Source organism: Psittacula echo (assembly GCF_963264785.1).
Source record: "Psittacula echo genome assembly, chromosome: 3".
Classification (NCBI taxonomy): Eukaryota; Metazoa; Chordata; class Aves; order Psittaciformes; family Psittacidae; genus Psittacula; species Psittacula echo.
In genome coordinates, this window is record NC_137736.1 from 45225968 (window position 1) to 45246855 (window position 20888).

At 38.8% G+C, this 20888-nt stretch overlaps 1 protein-coding gene across 1 annotated transcript in view; it reads right to left on the reverse strand.

Moving 5' to 3' along the window:
- MBTPS2 (membrane bound transcription factor peptidase, site 2) overlaps positions 1-20888 on the reverse strand; it is a 41370-nt gene that overhangs the window by 15001 nt on the left and 5481 nt on the right. Inside the window, exons 2-8 of the mRNA XM_080614469.1 lie at positions 20384-20532; positions 18546-18684; positions 14634-14737; positions 12075-12202; positions 8302-8420; positions 7164-7344; positions 499-593 (exon numbers count right to left, since the gene is read on the reverse strand). Of these exons, the coding sequence (XP_080470595.1) occupies positions 499-593; positions 7164-7344; positions 8302-8420; positions 12075-12202; positions 14634-14737; positions 18546-18684; positions 20384-20532 (915 nt within the window). The remainder of the gene's footprint in view (positions 1-498; positions 594-7163; positions 7345-8301; positions 8421-12074; positions 12203-14633; positions 14738-18545; positions 18685-20383; positions 20533-20888) is intronic.

Consider the following 20888-nt stretch of genomic DNA (forward strand, 5'->3'; position numbering starts at 1 on the left):
ATTTGAGAAACTGGGCAATCCCTAGGACCTTCTCTTCCATGTTTTTACTTTTATCCCAGTGATCAGAACCGCTGGCTTCAGATAACTGAACACATAATCCAGTGCTTTGCTCTGCCTGTAGTGCTCAGCACCTTTAAGACTGAAGCACCAAAATAAGCAATTTCACGTTGTTCTCAAAAGTTGTTTTTCTCACTAATATTCTGCATCCAGTGGTGAAAATGGGAAAGAGGTCTTTCTGCCTAAAGGAATGAGGGGTATTAAGGTCTTTTCTGATTCTTCCAGAGAATTCCTGAATGGTCATGGGAAAAATAATTTCTAATATTTTGGCTTTTTAAAGCTCTAAATGGGGAGAACAACATACACATACACACCCTTACTACAAAACTGTAGATACTCTTATACACTTAAGTATGCTGCATAAACATTGTAAATATTACTAATTTAATTTAAATAATTTCAGATTAAAAAAAATAAAAATTAGCAGTTTACATAACTTACCAGTTGGCTGTCCAAGTTATTGCTATATGAAAAGCAAACGTCTGTGAGGCTGTTGTTACTACAACATTCAACTGTGCCATCGAGTCTTCTATAGACTAAAGAACACAGGCATAGGGCAAATCATGAATATTCTAGCAACTTCCTGAAAATAAATCAGTCTGCATCAAGTAAAACAATCATTCTGTGGCCCTCAAGAATCACAGCAATTCACACAGCATAGCTGTGGTTCAGTCATAACTAAGAATAGGCTTCACCACTTACAAGTATGAATGTTGCTTGATTTCACCATGTCACATACTGATTTTTTCATCCTAATAAATTCCCTTGAGATACTGGGGATCTACCACTGCAGTGTTCTGAGCATGACAAGTTACAAAATACTTCTATCTGTTGCCCTCAACTTGCATTAAGGTTGCATTAAGGCAATCTGTTAGCTGCTACTGTACCAGTCTCACTGGCTGGCTGTGGAAATGACCAAGACTCAAAATGTCCTTATTAAAAACATTAAAGCCTTTACAAGATTCAAATTTTGAAAGCCTTCTAAGCCTTGAATGCTGCAGCAGTGAATAAATGATGTCTTAAACCATGATTTAACTAGTACGGTACAGAATCTGTGTAGAGATGTTCTTTAAATAAATTTAACCTAACTTAATCTACAACAGCTTTTAAAGAAGCACACAAAAGAAAGGTCACTGTAACAAGCTTTGTCACAGCAACACTGCAGTAGACTACTGTGAAGCAAATCAAGCCTGCGATACTGGTTGCTGATTTATCATTGCATAACCTGCAGGCCACTAACATGGAAATTTATGCCTGGGACTTACAGATGAAAGCACTGTACCACACAATCCTTTTCTCGAGTATCCTGATATTACGCAAGTACATAGAGTCATAGAATCATAGAATAGTTAGGGTTGGAAAGGACCTTAAGAGCATCAAGTTCCAACCTCCCTGCCATGGGCAGGGACACCTCACACTAAACCGTGTCACCTAAGGCCTCATCCAGCCCGGCCTTGAACGCTGCCAGGGATGGCGCATTCACAACCTCCTTGGGCAACACATTCCAGTGCCTCACTACTCTTACAGTAAAGAACTTCTTCCTTATATCCAATCTAAACTTCCCCTGTTTAAGTTTTGACCCATTACCCCTTGTCCTGTCACTACAGTCCCTAACGAAGGGTCCCTCCCCAGCATCCTTATAGGCCCCCTTCAGATACTGGAAGGCTGCTATGAGGTCTCCACACAGCCTTCTCTTCTCCAGGCTGAACCGTCCCAACTTTCTCAGCCTGTCTTCATACGGGAGGTGCTCCACTCCCCTGATCATCCTCGTGGCCCTCCTCTGCACTTGTTCCAACAGTTCCATGTCCTTGTTATGTTGAGGACACCAGAACTGCACACAATACTCCAAGTGAGGTCTCACGAGAGCGGAGTAGAGGGGCAGGATCACCTCCTTCGACCTGCTGGTCACGCTCCTTTTGATGCAGCCCAGGATATGGTTGACTTTCTGGGCTGCGAGCGCACACTGAAGCCGGCTCATGTTCATTTTCTCATCGACCAAAACTGATACGCGGGTAGACTCCATAACTCGTTAAAGTTGTAAAGTAGGCATGCTTTATTCAGCGCTGAGACGCATGGGGGATAGTTCCTCCAAAAGCATGCGTACCTCAGCGTTCTTCTCCTTCATATTTATACATGTTCATGAGGTTACACAACACGCTTACACGTATTCATGACCTATCCCCTTTCGTATTACGATGAGGTAAAAGGTCCTTGCTTACGAAGTGTCTCCTGGTGATCATGGGCGAGGGTCTCAAGATGAAGTAAAGAGTCTTCCTTGAACTTTTCACCTCTAGTCGTCGCGCATGTTCCCTGGTGATTTAGTCGCTGTCCAAACTCCAAAGCTGATTTCAGCCGGTTTAGGGGTCCAGACAGCAGGAACCAAGCTACTGTTCCTTTCTCTTATCAATAGCCTTGGTCCTCCCACCCTGTTCCAGCAAGCATGGCAAGCACAGTAAGTGTTGAGCACGCATTTCTTGAGTAGGCATGAGTAAGCAGTAACATTGTTAAGCAAGCGGCTTAACCCTAACCCCCTGAACATCAGTTAACCCTTCACATCAACACCCCCAAGTCCTTCTCTGCAGGGCTGCTCTGAATCTCTTCTCTGCCCAACCTGTAGCTGTGCCTGGGATTGCTCCGACCCAGGTGGAGGACCTTGCACTTGGCATGGTTAAACTTCATAAGGTTGGCATCAGCCCACCTCACAAGCATGTCGAGGTCCCTCTGGATGGCATCCCTTCCCTCCAGCGTATCAACCGAACCACACAGCTTGGTGTCATTGGCAAACTTGCTGAGAGCACACTCAATCCCACTGCCCATGTCACCGACAAAGATGTTGAACAAGACCGGTCCCAACACCGATCCCTGAGGGACACCACTCGTTACTGGTCTCCAGCCGGACATTGAGCCACTGACCATGAGGCCATGCAGCCAGTTTTTTATTCACTGAGTGGTCTACCCATCAAATTGATGTCTTTCCAAGTTAGAGACAAGGATGTCATGTGGGACAGTGTCGAACGCTTCGCACAAGTCCAGGTAGATGATGTCAACTGCTCTGCCCCTGTCCATCAGTTCCATAGCCCCATCATAGAAGGCCACTGAATTGGTCAGGCAGGATTTCCCCTTAGTGAAACCATGCTGGCTGGCACCAAGCACCTCCTTGTTTTTCATGTGCCTTAGCATGCCTTCCAGGAGAATCTGGTCCAAGATTTTGCCAGGCACAGAGGTGAGACTGACTGGTCTGTAATTCCCCGGGTCATCCATTTTCCCCTTCTTGAAAATGGGGGTTATATTTCCCTTTTTCCAGTCGTCGGGAACTTCACCTGACTGCCATGATTTTTCAAATATGATGAGCAGTGGCTTAGCAACTTCATTCGCCAGCTCCTTCAGGACCTGCGATGGATTTCATTAGGCCCCATGGACTTGTGTACGTTCAGGTTCTTAAGATGGTCTCGAACCAGATCCTCTCCTACAGTGGGCCCAAGGTCTTCATTCTCACAGTCCCTGTGTCTGCCTTCCAGGACTTGGGTGGTGTGGTCAGAGCATCTGCCAGTGAAGACTGAGGCAAAGAAGTCATTAAGAACCTCAGCCTTCTCCAAATCCAGGGTAGCCAGTTCTCCTGATAGCTTCTGGAGAGGGCTCACATTGTCCCTAGTCTGTCTTTTGTTCGCAATGTACCTATAGAATCCCTTCCTGCTATCCTTCACATCCCTAGCCAAGTTTAATTGTAACTGGGCCTTAGCTTTCCTAACCTGGTCCCTAGGTTCCCAGACAATATCCCTGTATTCTTCCCAGGCTGCCTGTCCTTGCTTCCACCTTTTATGAGCTTATTTTTTTCCCTCTAAGTTTCCTCAGGAGCTCCTTATCCATCCACAGAGGTCTCCTGGACCTCTTGCTGCGCTTCCTTCTAGTCAGGATGCAACACTCCTGAGCCTGTAGCAGGTGATTCTTGAATATCAACCAACAGTCTTGGGCCCCCTTGCCCTCTAGGGCTGTATCCCATGGAACCTTACTAAGCAGGTTCCTGAAGAGGCCAAAGTCTGCTCTCTTGAAATCCAGGGCAGTGAGCTTGCTGCACATTCTCCCCATTCTTCTGAGGATCTCAAACTCGACCATCTCATTATCGCTACAACCAAGGCTGCCCTGGAGTGTCATATTTCCAACCAGCCCCTCCCTGTTGGTGAACACAAGGTCAAGCATGGCACCTCTCCTTGTCGGCTCCTCTATTACCTGCTCCTCCACACAATCGAGGAGCCTCCTGGATTGCTTGTGCTGGGCCATACCGTCCCTCCAACAGATATCAGAGTGGTTGAAGTCCCCCATGCAGATAAGTGCTTGCGAGCGTGAGGCTGTTCCTATCTGTCTATAGAGAGCTTCATCCACAGATTCCTCTTGATCAGGCGGTCTGTAACAGATCCCCACAATAATGTCCCCATTGCTGTTCTCCCTTTAACTCTGATGCAGGAACTCTCTGTTAACTGATCACCTGTCCCCAGACAGAGTTCCATACTCTCCAGCCTATCCCTAACATAAACAGCAATTCCCCCTCCCCGCCTGCCCGGCCTGTCTTTTCTAAAGAGCCTGTAACCTTCCACTCCCAACACTCCAGTCACAGGAGCCATCCCATCATGTTTCTATGATACCAATTATATCATATCCCTGCAGTCGTGCACACATCTCTAATTCCTCTTGTTTGTTCCCCATACTATGGGCGTTTGTATAGAGGTATCTGAGCCGAGCTCCAAATGAAGCTGGCTCATTGGCTGGAGTGGCTGAAATACCTCTACATCACTCTGAGTATTTATTATAGGTGCTGGCAACTGACTGGAAGTGTTGGGATGGAATGATGCTCCCCACCCCCAACACATCTAGTTTAAAGGTGCCTTGATCAGCCTGGCAAGCCTCCTACCAAAACAGCTCTTTCCCTTCATTATCGGACCAGCTCCACCAGCCTCCAGTAGACCTGGCCTCCCAAATAGAGCCCCATGTTCTAAATACCCAAACCCCTGACTATGGCACCACTGTTCTAACCATTTATTAATCTGGCAAATCCACCTAGCCTTTTTAGGGTCCTCCCCTTTAACCTGGAGAATTGATGAAAAGACTATCTGAGCTCCAGAGCCCTAACCACCTCTCCCAGGACTCTGTAGTCCTTCTTAATGTTCTCCGGGCTACTATCTATATCACTAGCACCCACATGGATGACTAGAAGTGGGTAATAGTCAGTGGGACTTACTAGACAAGGCAGCCTCTCTGCAACATCCCTGATTCAAGCCCCCGGTGGGCAACACACCTCCCTTGAGAAAATACGTATTTTTGAATAGTGAATGACCATGAAACTGGTTTCCTTATGAACTACATTGAAAACACTTTTTTTAATTTCAAGAAGGTCCTTGGGGCACTGTTATCTGTCTAGCTTCATTCTCAAATAGTTTACTCTTCATTTGTTTTATGGTCAAGTAGATAGGGTCGATTTGCTAGATACATTTTCATTGATATTCAGTATTTATGTCAAGTTGTGAACCGTCAAGATTTTGACAAATGTCAGCTGCTAGAGATTGAACAGAGTTCACTTAATTTAAGAGGAATATTTCTCATTGCTGGAGGCTTTATGACTGAAAATGCAGACAGGCTGGTCTGATTAGAATGCAGCAGTGGGACAATGAGCTGCTAGCACAATACAGCAACCAAGCTTGCAAGCAGTATCGAGTCTACAGTATTAAGTTTCTAGTATTTCAATCTAAACAAGACTAGTTCAGTTGCAGAATATGCAGTTTTATTATTCGTAACTCTGAAATTGCATTCCAGAGAACAGCAGAATCAGAGCATATATACCTACAGCATCTAAGAATTGATTCTTCCTTGTCATCTCTGCCCAGCTGAAAGCATGTGTCAAAGTTGCCCTCCTCTTCAGAAGGATAATCCAAACTGCTAGCTCTCTAAAAGCAGGATCTTACCCATACTTCACTAGTTTCCTGTTTAAATATTTATCTTTATCTTGTTTAAATATTCCAGTTGTCAGATTACTTTCCTTACATACTAGAAAGAAAGATAAATTACCTTTTTGGTCTCACAATGTAACTATAATGCATCAAAAAACATGGGTAGTCAAGCTGCCTGACCTCCTGTTTACTTCAGTATGATGAAACAAACGCAGTGACAATTTTAAAGCTCTGAATAGCATCATATAGGTTTTGCTCAGTACAAACCAGACCTTACTATTTTCCTGAGCAATGCAAAACTTTGAAGCCCAGGCCAGCCATCAGCCACTTAGACTCCCAAAAATTTCGCCCTATGTTCTCAGTAGCCCCTTACCTTTGTAATTCAGTCTCCATGGATGCTTGCATGAAACAAACTTTAGAGAGCTTTAGGGCACATCACAAGACATTCAGCCAATTTAACTTGACTGTTCTTTTTTGTTCTACTAAATTTTTGTTTATTGTTCTAGTTTAGTTCAGTTCAGGGTTTTTTTTGTTTCTAAGGGGTGAACTGTTACAGCAACAAGCACTCTAGTGTATAAATGAAAACAGAAGGAAACAGACTGACTTGCAGAAGCAATATGTGCAATCCAGACAAAACTAAGTTTATGGGCAAAGACACTGTGAGATTGAAGAAGCAAATGAAACTTAAAACCCTCATAGTGAGACAGATCAGAGTAAGTGGCCATAATAAAGCACATTATTGGGTTAAGCCATACAATTTGTAATGTCATGCTGATCAAAGCGGTAAGGTAATGCGTGCAATTTACATCTGTAAAAGATCACTGAGTTGATCCATATAACTGAACTAAAAATAGAGGAGATAATTCTATTACCGCTAATAACTAAGTTATGCAACATCCCTAAGAGGCAAATTTCATTATTCATGTCATAAAGGATGTTTGCATAGGGTGACTGGAAGACTAGAGAAATTCTTCTGTCTTCTACCTACTTCTTCCTCACTTTCAGGTTTCACAAAATAGAATGGCATATTGCTAAGTGCTGAAGACAGGACAGCAGACTCAACTTAGGAGAAATCTGTCCTCACCAACATATCCTACATTCAAAACAGTCATCAAGACATGATAAAATGACAATATAAAATAATGAAGAGAGTACCTAAAGTCATACCTCTAGCTGGAAAGCTTAATTGCTGTAGGGTGGCTGCACTTACACAGTAGCCAACCTGTGACTTCTCTGAAATGTCTCCCAGACAGGAATTCCAGTCTTCCACATTATAAACTGGGCAGTCTTGCAGATTAGTGACAAGGTCTCCCACAAAAAGACCTCTTGGTCCATTGGCAGGAGAATCCTAAGAAGAAACAGTCAAGTCGGTCATATTATTACAGTTAAAACAACAAGGATTTTTTTACAGTTCTGCCAAATAGCCATGAAATCTTTAGGTTAAGACACTATTTCCAGAGAAGGAGAGTATTTCAGGCTCCACGAGAACTGATTATTTCAACTTATGATAGAGCATTTCAAAAGCAATATGCTCTACAAATAATAACTTTTTTAGTCCAAAGAAAAAGAAAAGGGCAAGTCTCCACGTGTTCCAGGGACCGATTCAAACTTGAGAAATTATTTTCATACAAGTTAATACACTGTGGCTTTTCCTACCATTTTAAGTTCAAGTAGCTTAAATTAATACACTGAATCTTTCAACACAGCAGGTTGAACCTATACTTTCAAGGGTATAAAGCATAATAAATGTCACTCTATCCTGAGTCATAGGAGTTCATTTTGAGATCCAAGGCAGACTGAATACTTTCAGCTGTGCTGTTCAACTGTGCTGTTTTTGATTAAGCCAGAAAAAAATCAGTCCTTTCCAGAATCTCAGCAGTCTCTCTCTACTTTGCTTTCAGCTGACCAAACAAGCAAGTAAATCAGCTCAAAATAATCTTTAACACTAAAACCAGATAGAAGTAATTAGAGTGATAATGCAGTTTCCAGTAGATTTACTTGGTGCCAATATTGAAAAGAAGTTAAAATAAAACAAACAAAACCGAAATAAGCCTGCAAACTCATCTCAAATGTCTAAACAGATTTTTAGTATGACGAATAGTCTATAATTATTCACACCATGTTCCTTCATTTATTAATACTAAAACACATGTGACTGAGAAGCAAACGTCAAGCAGCCAAAGAGTGGAATACATTAGACTCTGCAGAGTGCTACACTGACCAAATCTGATTGTGATGATAAGAGACACAGGTACTCTCAGGTCACAAAGCATGCAATATGAAAACAGTAAAGATCTTTTCTTACCTCTGCAACCTCAGTGACAAGTGCCCCAACACCCGTGTAATAGAAAGGGAAAAGAATGGCTGGCAGCAGAAACAGAACCATGAAACTTGCAACACCAAGAACAAAATTATGCCATACTCCTAAAAAGAAGGAAAAAAAATTTTTAAGTAAACAATAGTAACAGAAAGGTGACTTTGCAATGCAAGTTTCTACAGTCACCTTCTAATCAACTTTCCTGAAATGATTACTGTAAGAATGGATGAAAAGTTAATTTTTGAACAGAGGCATAAAAGAATATGTATATTACTTTACAAACTGAAGTATCTATGATGTCACTTTGTAGGGAAGTTTTAGAGAAGCCTCTGAGCCCCTGAGAATTATACTATCAGAAGAGAGGTTAAGTTTATTTTTAAGATGTCATTCTACCATATTGATATTTCATCATGTCACTACTTTTCTAAGTACGTAGTAGGTAGAGTATCCAAAAGAAAAACCGGGCTTCTGAATCAATACTTAAAACTACAGTTTTGATCTACAGTTTCTATCTACAGATCAATCATAGATATTAAAACATTAGTAGAATTAAACGTATTACTTGTCACCTCCTACCAGAACAAACTGTTACATTTAAGAATCTTAATAATTAGTCCTACATGTGAATAAATACTGTTTGTCCTGCTCTGCAAGATGTCTGAAATTTAGCTGCAATTCAGTATTTTTCATGGTTATCTCCATTGTACTAACGAAAATAACTACATGTATATGTGCAAACAAGTTTAGAAAATTATTTGAAATAAGGCTTCTTCTACAAGAAAATCTGGACCTAAAACCACACCAAGAAACTGAGTTGTGCAATCAGCATTTCCTGACACATTATTCTGGGCAACCTATTTGCAACTGCAATTTTTAAACTACGCTGTTCTCCATAGGAAGAAATGAACCAGTATCATAAGACGTGCTTGGCTTCCTTCAACATCCAGTACTATACAGATTTTCCCATTTATTTTGTGTTCTTGGCCAAACATTTCGTATGACCACTGCAGGAAAACTTTTCAGTGTCGAAGACTCCTTATTTCCTTTTTATAATGCTTCATCTTGTTAAAAGGGGTTTGAGTCAGTTCTGTATTTACAGTGCAGTTACAAGACAGGAACTAAAGTAAATATAACCTATCTTTCTTGCACTGCATATAACACAGGAATCATAACATATGGCAGACTCTTATTTGCCCTGGTTATCTCTACCTGTCACCTGGTTGTCTTATACATTTCTAATGATGCAGAAATGAGAGACATTTTTGGAGTACTTTAACTAAGGGTTTTTTGCCATTTCCCATAGTAGATGCTTCTTAATGTGATTTCCCTTTCTATAGTTTTTAATCATATCTCATTGAAAGGCAATCAGATAGATGAAATGTTTCAGCAATCAGTTCTCTTTATCTCGCACACATACGTATATGCGTGCGCACACACACAAGTGCAACAAACCCCAAAGTACTAGGTAAATGTGTTACCTTTATTGCTTTAAACTTTTTATCTTAGAAATTTTTTTTTTTTTTTCAGCTCAACAGCTTAACACAGGATAAAAATCACAGACCAAAACAAAATTCATTTGTAACAGTGTGGCTGCTATAGAGAGTAAACTGGAAAAAAACCCTTAAATAATAAAAAATTAGGTGATGGGACTGCTAGCAGGTGACATGAATACTTTCAAACTGCTAGGAAAACATGGGCTTTAGCACTATAATCTACACAGTTTGCTGTATGGAATACAGGAGAAAAGTCTAAAATAGAAAGGCTTCAAATTCATCCCAGGTGATCCACAGAAAATAAATAGGCTTAAAATGAGAATAACTGTAGGGGCACAATGCTGTGTATACAAGTAATTTCATTTTGCTAAAACAGCCTCATCCGTGGATACCTAATTCCTTATATTTAAAAAGGGATACTTTGCCCAGCCCTTAAAACAACTTAAAATAATTACTTTATTAATTATTAATAAATTTTAAAAAATTAAGTTTAAAAAATCTTTTAACTTTTTCCTGTTGAAGACAACACAAAACGCATTAAAAAGGGTCTCAAAAATAGTACAAATGTTTGAATTATAAGAAAGTGCAGCACAGAAGCACTTTTTATCTACTGGGCATGGAATTAGTGCTAAAAATATCACAAGTCTTACAAGAACGCTCATTCACTATTCTTGAACTCACGATGCCATCTGCTGTATAACAAATATACTCTTTAATCTCCAGAGTATAGGTGGATTACAAAAGGAATATTCGGTGTCATTCTCCACTCTGTTTCTTTACTTCGCTGCCATACAAAAGTCTGAAAGCAAGCCTCTGGAAACTCAGATCTTCAGAACAGTGAGAACACGTTCATTCAACTGCTCTGACAATTAAAAAAAAACTGTGTCAAATTTATCGAATATCACATTTTATTATTATCAAACATCCTAGTTATGAAACATACTTATCATTAGCTGCAAAAAAAAAAAAAAAGCATATATGTGCTATACCTAACTGGTAACAAGCCACTGATGCCAAACCAGTATTGGAACATACTTGTTCCTACCTTGTATTCCCCTATATCTAGTTCCTCAAGAAACCTGAAAAATTATAGGTGTTTGTTTGTCATCAAAAATATGCAATTATTTTCTGTTACACCTTATAATCTAATTTTTCTAGATGATTTCACAGCAATGTAGGTAAACAACCCATTTGGAAAATTAGTATGTCTTCTCTTGCAGTTTTGCTCACAGTAGCTGGAAATGGAAATTGACACAGGGCATCGTGGAAGTTAGCCTATTACAGTGAATGATTTTGGTTCATTAGGGTATTTGGAATATAGATATATTTACTTACCTAACTTTTATCATCGTTTACTTCATTTACGAAAGCTTGAAAATACGCTTTCCTAATGGCTTCTGTATGCCCAGCCTAAACCCTTCTATATAATGTTTTAGTTACAATATTCAAGAAACAATGTTAATGTCTAAACATTACAACAAGACGGCTGCTATCCTACTTCTCCAAGAACTAAACCAAGATGCTAATTTTTTCTGTCTGTCTTACAGTAATCTCTTTGGATGCTGGTGTTTTAGCCTTTATTTCCTCTTGATGGCAACATCAAAACACAGCGACCTGTATAATAACATAACTCAAATGTCACTGAAAATCACTCACAATACTATTGAAAAAAATCACATAATACATTGCTTCTATTGCAGAAAGCGGTAGTGTATTGCTCAAAGGTGTTCACCTGTGATAGCAAGTCATATTCTCATACCACCAGTCTCCTGGCTGAGTATTTTCCAGCTTGCATGCTCCAAGATTTTGCTACTTAGGCCGTACAACAACAACAACAACAACAACAACAAATATAGAAGGAAATTCTGAACTTCGGCACCTGTAAAAGCTTTTTCTAATGAGAGAGTAAGGTCAGGAACCACATACTTTCCTCAACCACACAACTGGAATTTCTTATGCACAGCTAATCTGAATTAGGCCCAGGATATATAGTATCATTTTTCATGACAGGAAACTGGTACTCATTTAAACTCCTAGAAACTGACATCTCTCTCCTTCAGAAAACAGCACAGTATGGACAGTAATGATCAAATGATTTTCTGTAATTACAATGCAGGTTCAGAGCAGAAGGATCACCTTTAGGTAAATACAAGCTTTTGTACTTCTTCATTTCAAACCTTCAATTCTCCATCAAGAATTCACAAATAACGCCTGTAGAGTAAGTAACAGTGCTAAGCAAAGGTTTAGTAAAAAAGCACAAACTATCACCTGCACAAAATATCCTTAGTTGCTGGACTGGAGATATCAGTTGCAAGTGGGTTGTGAAGAGCTCAACAAATGCTCCAGGATAGACAACGAAGATAAAAATCCCAAATCCATTAAATCGTACTTGTTCTCTTAAGAAAAGAAAATAACAATGAAGTGGTGCTACTTCAAACAAAAGAAAAACTGAGAGATTCTACATAGCACATATTTCTGACAATGAGAACAACTAAAATTATAACTGAAAACCTAACATTTTTTCGCAATACCAACAATTGAAAGATAATTAAACTACAGGATGTTTTCCACAGTAGTTGCCACTTTTCAACAGCACACATTTGTGACCCTAGGAAAAGATAAAGGATAAGGGCAACTTCTTTTCTGTCTCCTGGTAACAGTAACACATAAAATACTTAAAAAAAAAAAACAAACAAAAAACCAACAGAAACCAAAACAAACTATTTTCACTTTAACATTTGGGGGATTTTTTCTTTTAAGTAAAGAAATCGCAGCTTGTAGGATGCAGTTTCAAACTAATCAATGAAAAATCATCTGGAAGAAGCAATTGCTTTCGTCTTAAAGGAACACTTATTGATTTCTGGTATTTATAATTTCTGTTTCCCCTGAATGAAATTCAGAGTAAATTGTAAACTATAAAAAAATGAGAGAAATTTTCATTTGATAAAATGAATACAAGTCAGGAGGTTAAAAGGACAAATGCTATTTAAATATATTAATAGCTGACACTATCATACAGATAATAAAAACATTTTTCAGAGGTTTTACAATTGCATTTAAATGGCACTTTTTGACATAACTATATAAAGGTTTTATGAAGCTAGAAATTTCATAAGGCACCAATAGAGGCATGACAACCATATTCCACAACAATTACATTCCAATTATTATTCCAAGACAATCACGTTCCAAGACAAAACAAGCACAGATCAGCTAATCTTGTATTTTTACAGAGACACTACACTGGGCATAGCATTTTATTTATTCACATTTATTTATTATGCATATACAATAAAAGAAGACACAGAATTATACAAACTCATCAGAATGAAGTAATACATTAATTCCCTGGAGTTAACTCATCAGACCTACCCATGCTACCAATTAATGCAGCCTAATGCCTATACATAATTTCATGACTTGGATAGGAGGTACAGAGGGAAGAAGAAAAAGGCTTTTTTGGCACAAGCCTTGACAAAGCTAAGGCTCAAAATATTCTAAGCTCTTTAGTTCACAGCCAATACTATTGTGAACTGAAGTTGGCAAAACTGTATTCAATCTCAGGGAGCCAAAGTGATTTGCCAGAATAATAGTATTTGCCCGCAGCACAGCTATTTAGTAAAGGCTAAACCCTGAGGATTGACCGTAACAGCAACACAGAGCCAACCTGTGCTAGGATTGAAGGAAAAAAAAAAAAAAAGAGTCAAGCACAAAACAGCAGCAGCAATGCGCATCGAACAAACTAATTTTTTCCCCTGGAAATAACCGGGAACCATTTTTTTGACAAAACCTTAACCCAAATGTGAACATTAATAGCCTTTCCTCAGGGTCTTGAACGAAGAAACCACACCACTAACGTATAAAAATTATATATTCTACTTAAAAAGAGCTTTATAGTTACTCCTGGCTTATCTGCAGCTAGCCAGAGCATGTGAACACACTTTGAAAGAAAGGAAATGTTGTTACTTCTTCCTGTGATGGGATGAGCAAGAGCAAGAGCTTCATCCTCTACAGAAAAATCCTTGTACTAGGGGAAAAAAAGCTGAAAGACAAACAGAGCATGAAAAAACACAGAGGGTCCAAAACCACCCCCTTAACTGAAAAATTTTGGGGTTATAAAAATGTAGTAATGGGTTAAAATGCAGTCATGACTCCCTACACTCAAGAAGATTACAGAAACAACTTAGGGCTTTGTGCTCATAATTACGTCCACGAGAAATCCGGAGAACATCTGAATATCAGTCTCAGTAACCACCACTTAACCTTCTAAAGTGTCATCTGACAGCAATGACTAACCATGTCAAGTAACTTTTTTATGAAGTAATCATCATAGTGAAGTGACACTAAAAATATCATCTTTGATCAAAATTAACACACCTTTGAGATTAACAGGGCAAATGACATTCAACTGAATTACTTCTTCAGCCTTTTCATATGCTACTGCAAAAGCTAAGTTTAAACAAATAAAGTTAAAATCCATTTTAAAGTACCATTGTGCAATAATGCATGCGTCCACTTCAAGGGCTACAGCTGCAGAAATGTAATTGCTGTGTGAAAAACAACACTTAAAAGAAGTATTCTTTTAAATTTGATGCAGTGTGGTATAATTGCAATGTAGAAGTCCTTTCGTATCTGTAGAATAGACGCTGTATCAAAACTCTATCCTCACTGAACACCCAAACTTAAAATCTAAGAAAGATACGAAATACAGAATAAACAGACTCTTTAGATAAACCGAAGCAGTGCTAACAACATTCACCTGCAAGTAAATGCTCTGGAATACTAGGCTTTGCTAGCACATAGCAAGAGAAAAGTAATTTGTATTACCGAATAGCTGCCACCCCATGGCCGACTTCATGTATCACACCACTGATGAGAGTTGCAGAGAAGAAATAGGTCAGCTGGCTGACAGGCAAATTTACACCAGGCACCTGTTGATGTGGGCATGACAACAAAACACAACACAGGAGGAAACTAAGAGGTACAAAGACAAATCATTCTGCCCCTGAACCTGCTGCTCTGAGCTTCTTCAGACCCGCAACAGAACAGCAGCTGTTTTCACAGAGCACTGTCAGTTTGCACCTCTTCTCCCAATTTATTCAACATATTTTAAAATATATTAAATACATATTCTTTTGTTGAAGGTTGAAAAGCTCTCCAGGCACAAAAGCCTTCTCTCTGCACTACTCATTCCAGACAGTCCTGACCAAACGTGTTCTATTCTATATTAAGCTCACAAAGTTTATAGAAATGTACACAGACTTCCACTCAAATGAAACAGGCTTGGCAACTGTGAGGTTTAGTTTACAATATTCTGTGGGCAGTCATGTAGGTATAGAGCAGACCCACCCTTCAAAAAATAATAAAAATTGTGTGTCACTTAAAACACTATGAGCCCTAAAAGTTCAAAAACTGAGCCTACAACTGGAGCTGTCAGTTTCCCTTCTTCCTTCCCTTCTTTCCCTTCCTTCCCCTTCCCTTCTTCCCTATCCAAATCACAGACTATCTCAAATTTATAATGTTAAAAAAGGGCAAACTTGCCTACTGTTCAAGTGTTGGCAGTCTACAAATTTGGCTAAAATTTGGCAATTTACCTTTTCTTTTAAGTCCTTCAGTGCACTCAGTAGTCATGAGACATCAACTGATTTCAGACAGGCTTCAGAACAGCCACGAATCAAAGAATGAGGAGCCATCCCCTCCTTTCTCCTTATGGACACAGAGCGCACTCTACTACAGTCTCTAAGAGCTGTTGTGAACGCAGCTTGAATCGCAATCCAGTGGCAGAAAAGATGGTACATGAAAAAATTCTACCTTGTCAATTAGGAGTCTAAAAACTACCCTTGTGGTCAGAAAAGGCTCCAGATCCTGTTTGATTCTATCTTCATTCAGTCCTGCACATTCCACAATTACATGCATTCACCTACCCACACAGCAGAACTCTACAATAGGTTGGTGAGACAATCTAGCTAAAAGAAATTGTTCAAAAGACTGTTTTCAATACCATTAAACAGAATCATTTCACAAATTCTGTTCAGAGTGTGATCATGACCAAGATACTTAACTGGCACAACTATCATACCTCACTGTACGAAGACAGCTGCTCTTCCTTCATTAAGCATCCACTTAAATTACAGCATCAGCTGGTGGCACTAATGCCTCAGTTAACTTGTGTTGCTGTTCTGAGTACGCAGGAGGACAGACAGCAATAGCAAGACTTGACATTTTAATACTACCAAGACTATAGCCTGTCAGAATACAGCACCAGATGCCTTCAGACTTGCTAACTTGCTTTCGGACACGCTAACTCTCATGAAGGTTTCTGAAATCAACAGTGGTATTTTCTTAATCAGCACTGTTATCTTAGAGTTTATGGTCTTCTGAAAATGACTTTTAGTAAAAGAAGATCCTTTGCTAGTAACTGAGCTGTGCTTTTCCCACTTCTGTCAATAGGCAATCAACACGGGGGAGGGGGCAGCTGAAGAAAAAGAGCCCTGTTACCTACAGATGGGTACTTTAACTAAAATATATGACTGAACAAAAGAGGAAGGGTACAAAAATCTTAATAAAACATATGCAGAACTGTATCCCCTCTCTCCATAGCTAAAGGCTAAACACATTTATGTCACAGGCAAAAGTTGAGTTAAAAAAAACCAAAACACTTGTTTGGGGTTTTGTGGGTTTGTTTTTTTTTTTTGGGGGGGAGGCTGGTTTTGGTTTGGGGTGTTTGGGTTTGGTGGTTTGGTTTTTTTTTTGGTTACTTGGTTTTGGTTTGGTTTTTGTTTGTTTGTTTTAATGCCGGGGTGGGGGGGCTGTTTGGTTTCTTTTTTAACTAACTCACTCTCCTCCAGGAAGTCAAATACAAATAGCTAATTTAAATGAGAAGACCCTCCTGATTTGTTCTTCACCTCTTTGCAATCACACATGGATCCCTTTATTGTGTCAATTTATGCTGGCAAATTCCCTTCAAAAAGAATAGTAAAACACTTTAAAGGCAGAATTATACAACTGCGACCATTCAGAAATTAAAGAATGAGGTAGCAAAGAAAGAGAACCACAATTCAAATTAGAAGTTATCTTATCCCTATACATGACATTAAATTATCCCTATACATCTTTTTCAGTGCCTGTCTGTCCTTGGTTTGAATGCAATGATATTGCTAGTAAGCAGTCACTAAGGAATCAATTCCACATTGAAACTGTGAGCATTATCCTAGACTTTTGCTTTCACAGTTCCAATTCACACCACGTTAATTCCAAAGGCTCATCTTTATTTTGGTGGCCTCTAGGTTATTTTCTTCTAAGAGCAATATATTGCAACTGACCACTTTACTCTAGTGTCACAAAAGTGGATAGATCTATGATCTCAGAAAATGAAGATGTAAGTGAGGTTTGTCTTACTCCAGAATGTATGTAAGTACATGCTTAGGATAGACCCTGTTGGCATGTAAATTAAAAATTTTCTGTCTCATGTTCAACTTGTGTTCTACTGGACACACACAGACTGCCCACTCCTGACTGCTCCTGGAGATAATGCAAAAGCAGGCTGTGGACTGGGTAACTGCAGTGGCACTACCAGCACCAGCTATTCTCTCCCAGATCTTGTTACCTGCTTTTGCTGACACATACTGCATTTGCTATATTCACCCTCCATATGTGAAACAGACCCAAACCACCCCAAAGGTACTGAGCTTATGGCACATGATAACGATCAGGCTTCCTGCACTCATGTAACTTTTTAAGTCTAGCTGCCCACATTAAGTTTAGCACTTATGGGAAGGTCTATCATGGCAGCACACAATAACCAGCTTTTGTTCACTAGAAAAGCTGAGTACTTAGAGTAAAATGGCTGGGCATGTCTGCTGTAAGCCATGCAACAGAAGACAGAAGGCAGAGCAATCTCATAGGACTGCGTTTCTGACAATGACCATACATTCTGTCCAGATAGGGCTCCTGGGGAAATGAGGGTGGCTAAGACTCCTTCTAAAAGGTTATAACTGTTGCAAGATAATGTCAGGTCTTCCTTTACTGCCTTGTGTACAGATAAAAAAGGCAGTATTTGCAATCTCTTCCATTCTGTGAAATACATTCCTTTCTAAAACAATACAATATATTGTCAAGCATCAGAAATCCATTAAAAAATTAAATACATTATTATTAGGCCTTTGCCTAGATACTGCCAGAAATGGCACTTCAATTTTGCACTGCAAATTAGGGCATAACTCCTTGAAAAATCAAAAAATATGCCATCTCCTCACTAATAAACATTTGCTTCCACTCACACAAAGCTCTTTATACTTCTTTCGTTTTCCACTGATGTTTTGTATTGTAACAAATGAAATAGAAAGCCTCTCTTCTTGTGGAATAGGGCTGTGCTCTGCAAACTTTACAGCCACCAGTGCCTCTACATTGCACAACTCAGAGGAGGTAAATTCTTAGCTCTGTTTTGTATTCTTAGTACTATGATAATTTAGGGGTTTTCAAAATTACTAGCCCATTCTCACTCCCGAGAATTCTTAAAATAAACTCTTAAACATGTTTGCCTTCATTCATCTTCCCGTTTTTTCCTACCTCCACTCCTCATTCTCAAGGCTGGTAACAAACCAACAAACTTTTGCGTAAATGACTATCAGGAGTTAGGTTATTCTTGTATGGGAGGATTTAAGCATCACACATCCTTAAGAAGCTGGTTAAGATCAGTTCATAACACTCAAATAAAGACCTGAGGGTGAGAACACTTACCACAACTTGCAGCATACGATCATTCTGGGCTTTCGGTGCCTCCGTGAGCATCTGCGTCAGTGTTTGCATCAGTGTCTTTCCAAGAAGAACAACAGAGCCAAACATGGCAACTATGCCAAATACCATTCCTATGCTGAACCTACAGAGACAAACAAATAGTTTAGTAATGCATAGCCATAAGAAGATAGGGTATATTCTCTGGATATGTAACTGCTTTAGCACAACTCAGCACACCAAACTCACAGGGCAATACTTTTCTGATGCTACTATCATTCATGTCATCAACAATCCAGTACAAAAATATTTTCTAATAACACTAACAACATATACTATTTTTCCTGTTTAACAAATGTTTTGCATCCAAACCATATCCTGATTAACTGTCAAATATTTTCATGTTGGTTTTACGCATTCTAAATTTTTCAGTTACCCAATACATGTAACTTGCCATTAGCTATGAATACAAAAACATAAGTAAAAATGTGTTATTTACCATTTTGCACCACCATCATATATTTAGAGACCTTGATGACATGATGGGGTAGCATACATATTTATTTAGCTAAGCTCTTCCAATAAATTTTGCATCTTCTTCACAAACAATAAAAATGATGAAGAACAATAAATGAGACTCAATGTTTTTTAAAGAACAACTGAAAGGTACAATTGCAAGATCAGATTAAAATCAACTACTTAAAACACATTTTTCTTCTCACCAATTTATTTTTCATTACAATCAGCTTGAAAACCATTTCAATTTACAGCAGCCCACCTAGTGGTTAATTTTTATTCAGCACTATTATTATTATTTTATGCTGTCCAGTAGTTGAAAGATCTGATAACAATTATTTTCTAGCTAAAACACTTCAATTAACTACCAGTCCTTCTTCCTCTCACAATGACTGTTTTCTTATAACCCTTAATGAAGCTTACTGGGAAATAGTAGATTTATTTCAAGCAACATGTAGTTGTAATGTTAATCAAAGAGAGTGGTGGAAACATTATACTGTAATAAATTACACGCATTAAAAAATTGTGATTGATATAGAACTATTTCAGAATGAAATAGTAAAATCTTTATGAAAGAAACCAACACAAAGCAGACCTCTCTTTTTGTACTATGTCACTGAGGGTAGCAATACAGGAAATGGAAAGAAATTCAAATTTCACTCATTTTGTATTTTCAGAGCACATATAAACTAATGCTGGAAGGCAGCTGAGCAGTAGTTTTTAAAACAGTCCAGGAGAACCCATACTAACCACCCTGCCTATTTACCCATATGCAGCAGTCTGTACAATCTTAGCAGGGTTAGTTGCTGGCACATAAAAGACAGAAGGTTAGCAATGTGCTTCTGAACAGATATATTGCTGAATGTCTGGACAATGATTGACAACAGGGACACAACTGTCTCTGAATACTTAGTATGCAACTCTAGTGATCAGGGAACAGTTCAGTGTTCAGTGATGGACAGATCTAGGATATGAGAAGCTGTTCCCAGATCTACTTCTGTATGCAGTATTACATGTAATAGCTGTACTCTTAAGAACTATGTATAGTTCAAACCATATGTAAATATAGTTTACAGGTTTCTAGTTTTATAAAATCTCAAATTGCAACCTACATTACAGCTATGTATTTTTTAGCAGAGGAGAAAGACTTACACTGGCACAGTACAATTATGGCAACGATGCTAGTTTGGTTTTATCATTAGCATAGTGAAATATCAATGTCTATCCATTGAACATTTAAGGCTCCAAAGTACAGGCATGGTAAAGTTGCTAGTGCTGTATTTGACCAAAAAAAAAAAAAAAAAAAAAAGAAAATCCTGAATTTATACCATAAATACAGAAATCTGGGTTTCCATCTTCCCCAGCTGTAAAACTGGCGGTTGAAGAGAGCTGTTTGCCATCGCATGCGAAAAGGAGAGATGCTCAAGCCGTATGTCAGCAGCCAGTCTTCATAAGATGCCTTCAGAGTGTTGGATGACTGCAAAACAACAGAAAATTAGTTTGACCAAAAGCTTCTAGAAAGATTTATTTTTTTTACATGACTAAGCAGTCACATTTATTTATATAAAAACAGATTTATAACTTCAGGTAAATATCCTGCACATTATTTATATTTTGACATATAGGTAGGTGCAACATGAAATATGAAAAAAAAAATGTAAATCACAACAGTTGGAGGATTAAGAGAGAGATCAGTTATCCAGTGTTATTTGACAAACAAGGTCTTCAACCATCTTTCCTAGTGGTAAGTCACTTGCAGTAGCCTTTAACTGTCTGGTTACAAAGCTAAAGACTAAACTGTTTACGGCTTTTTTTTCAATGTGCAATTATATT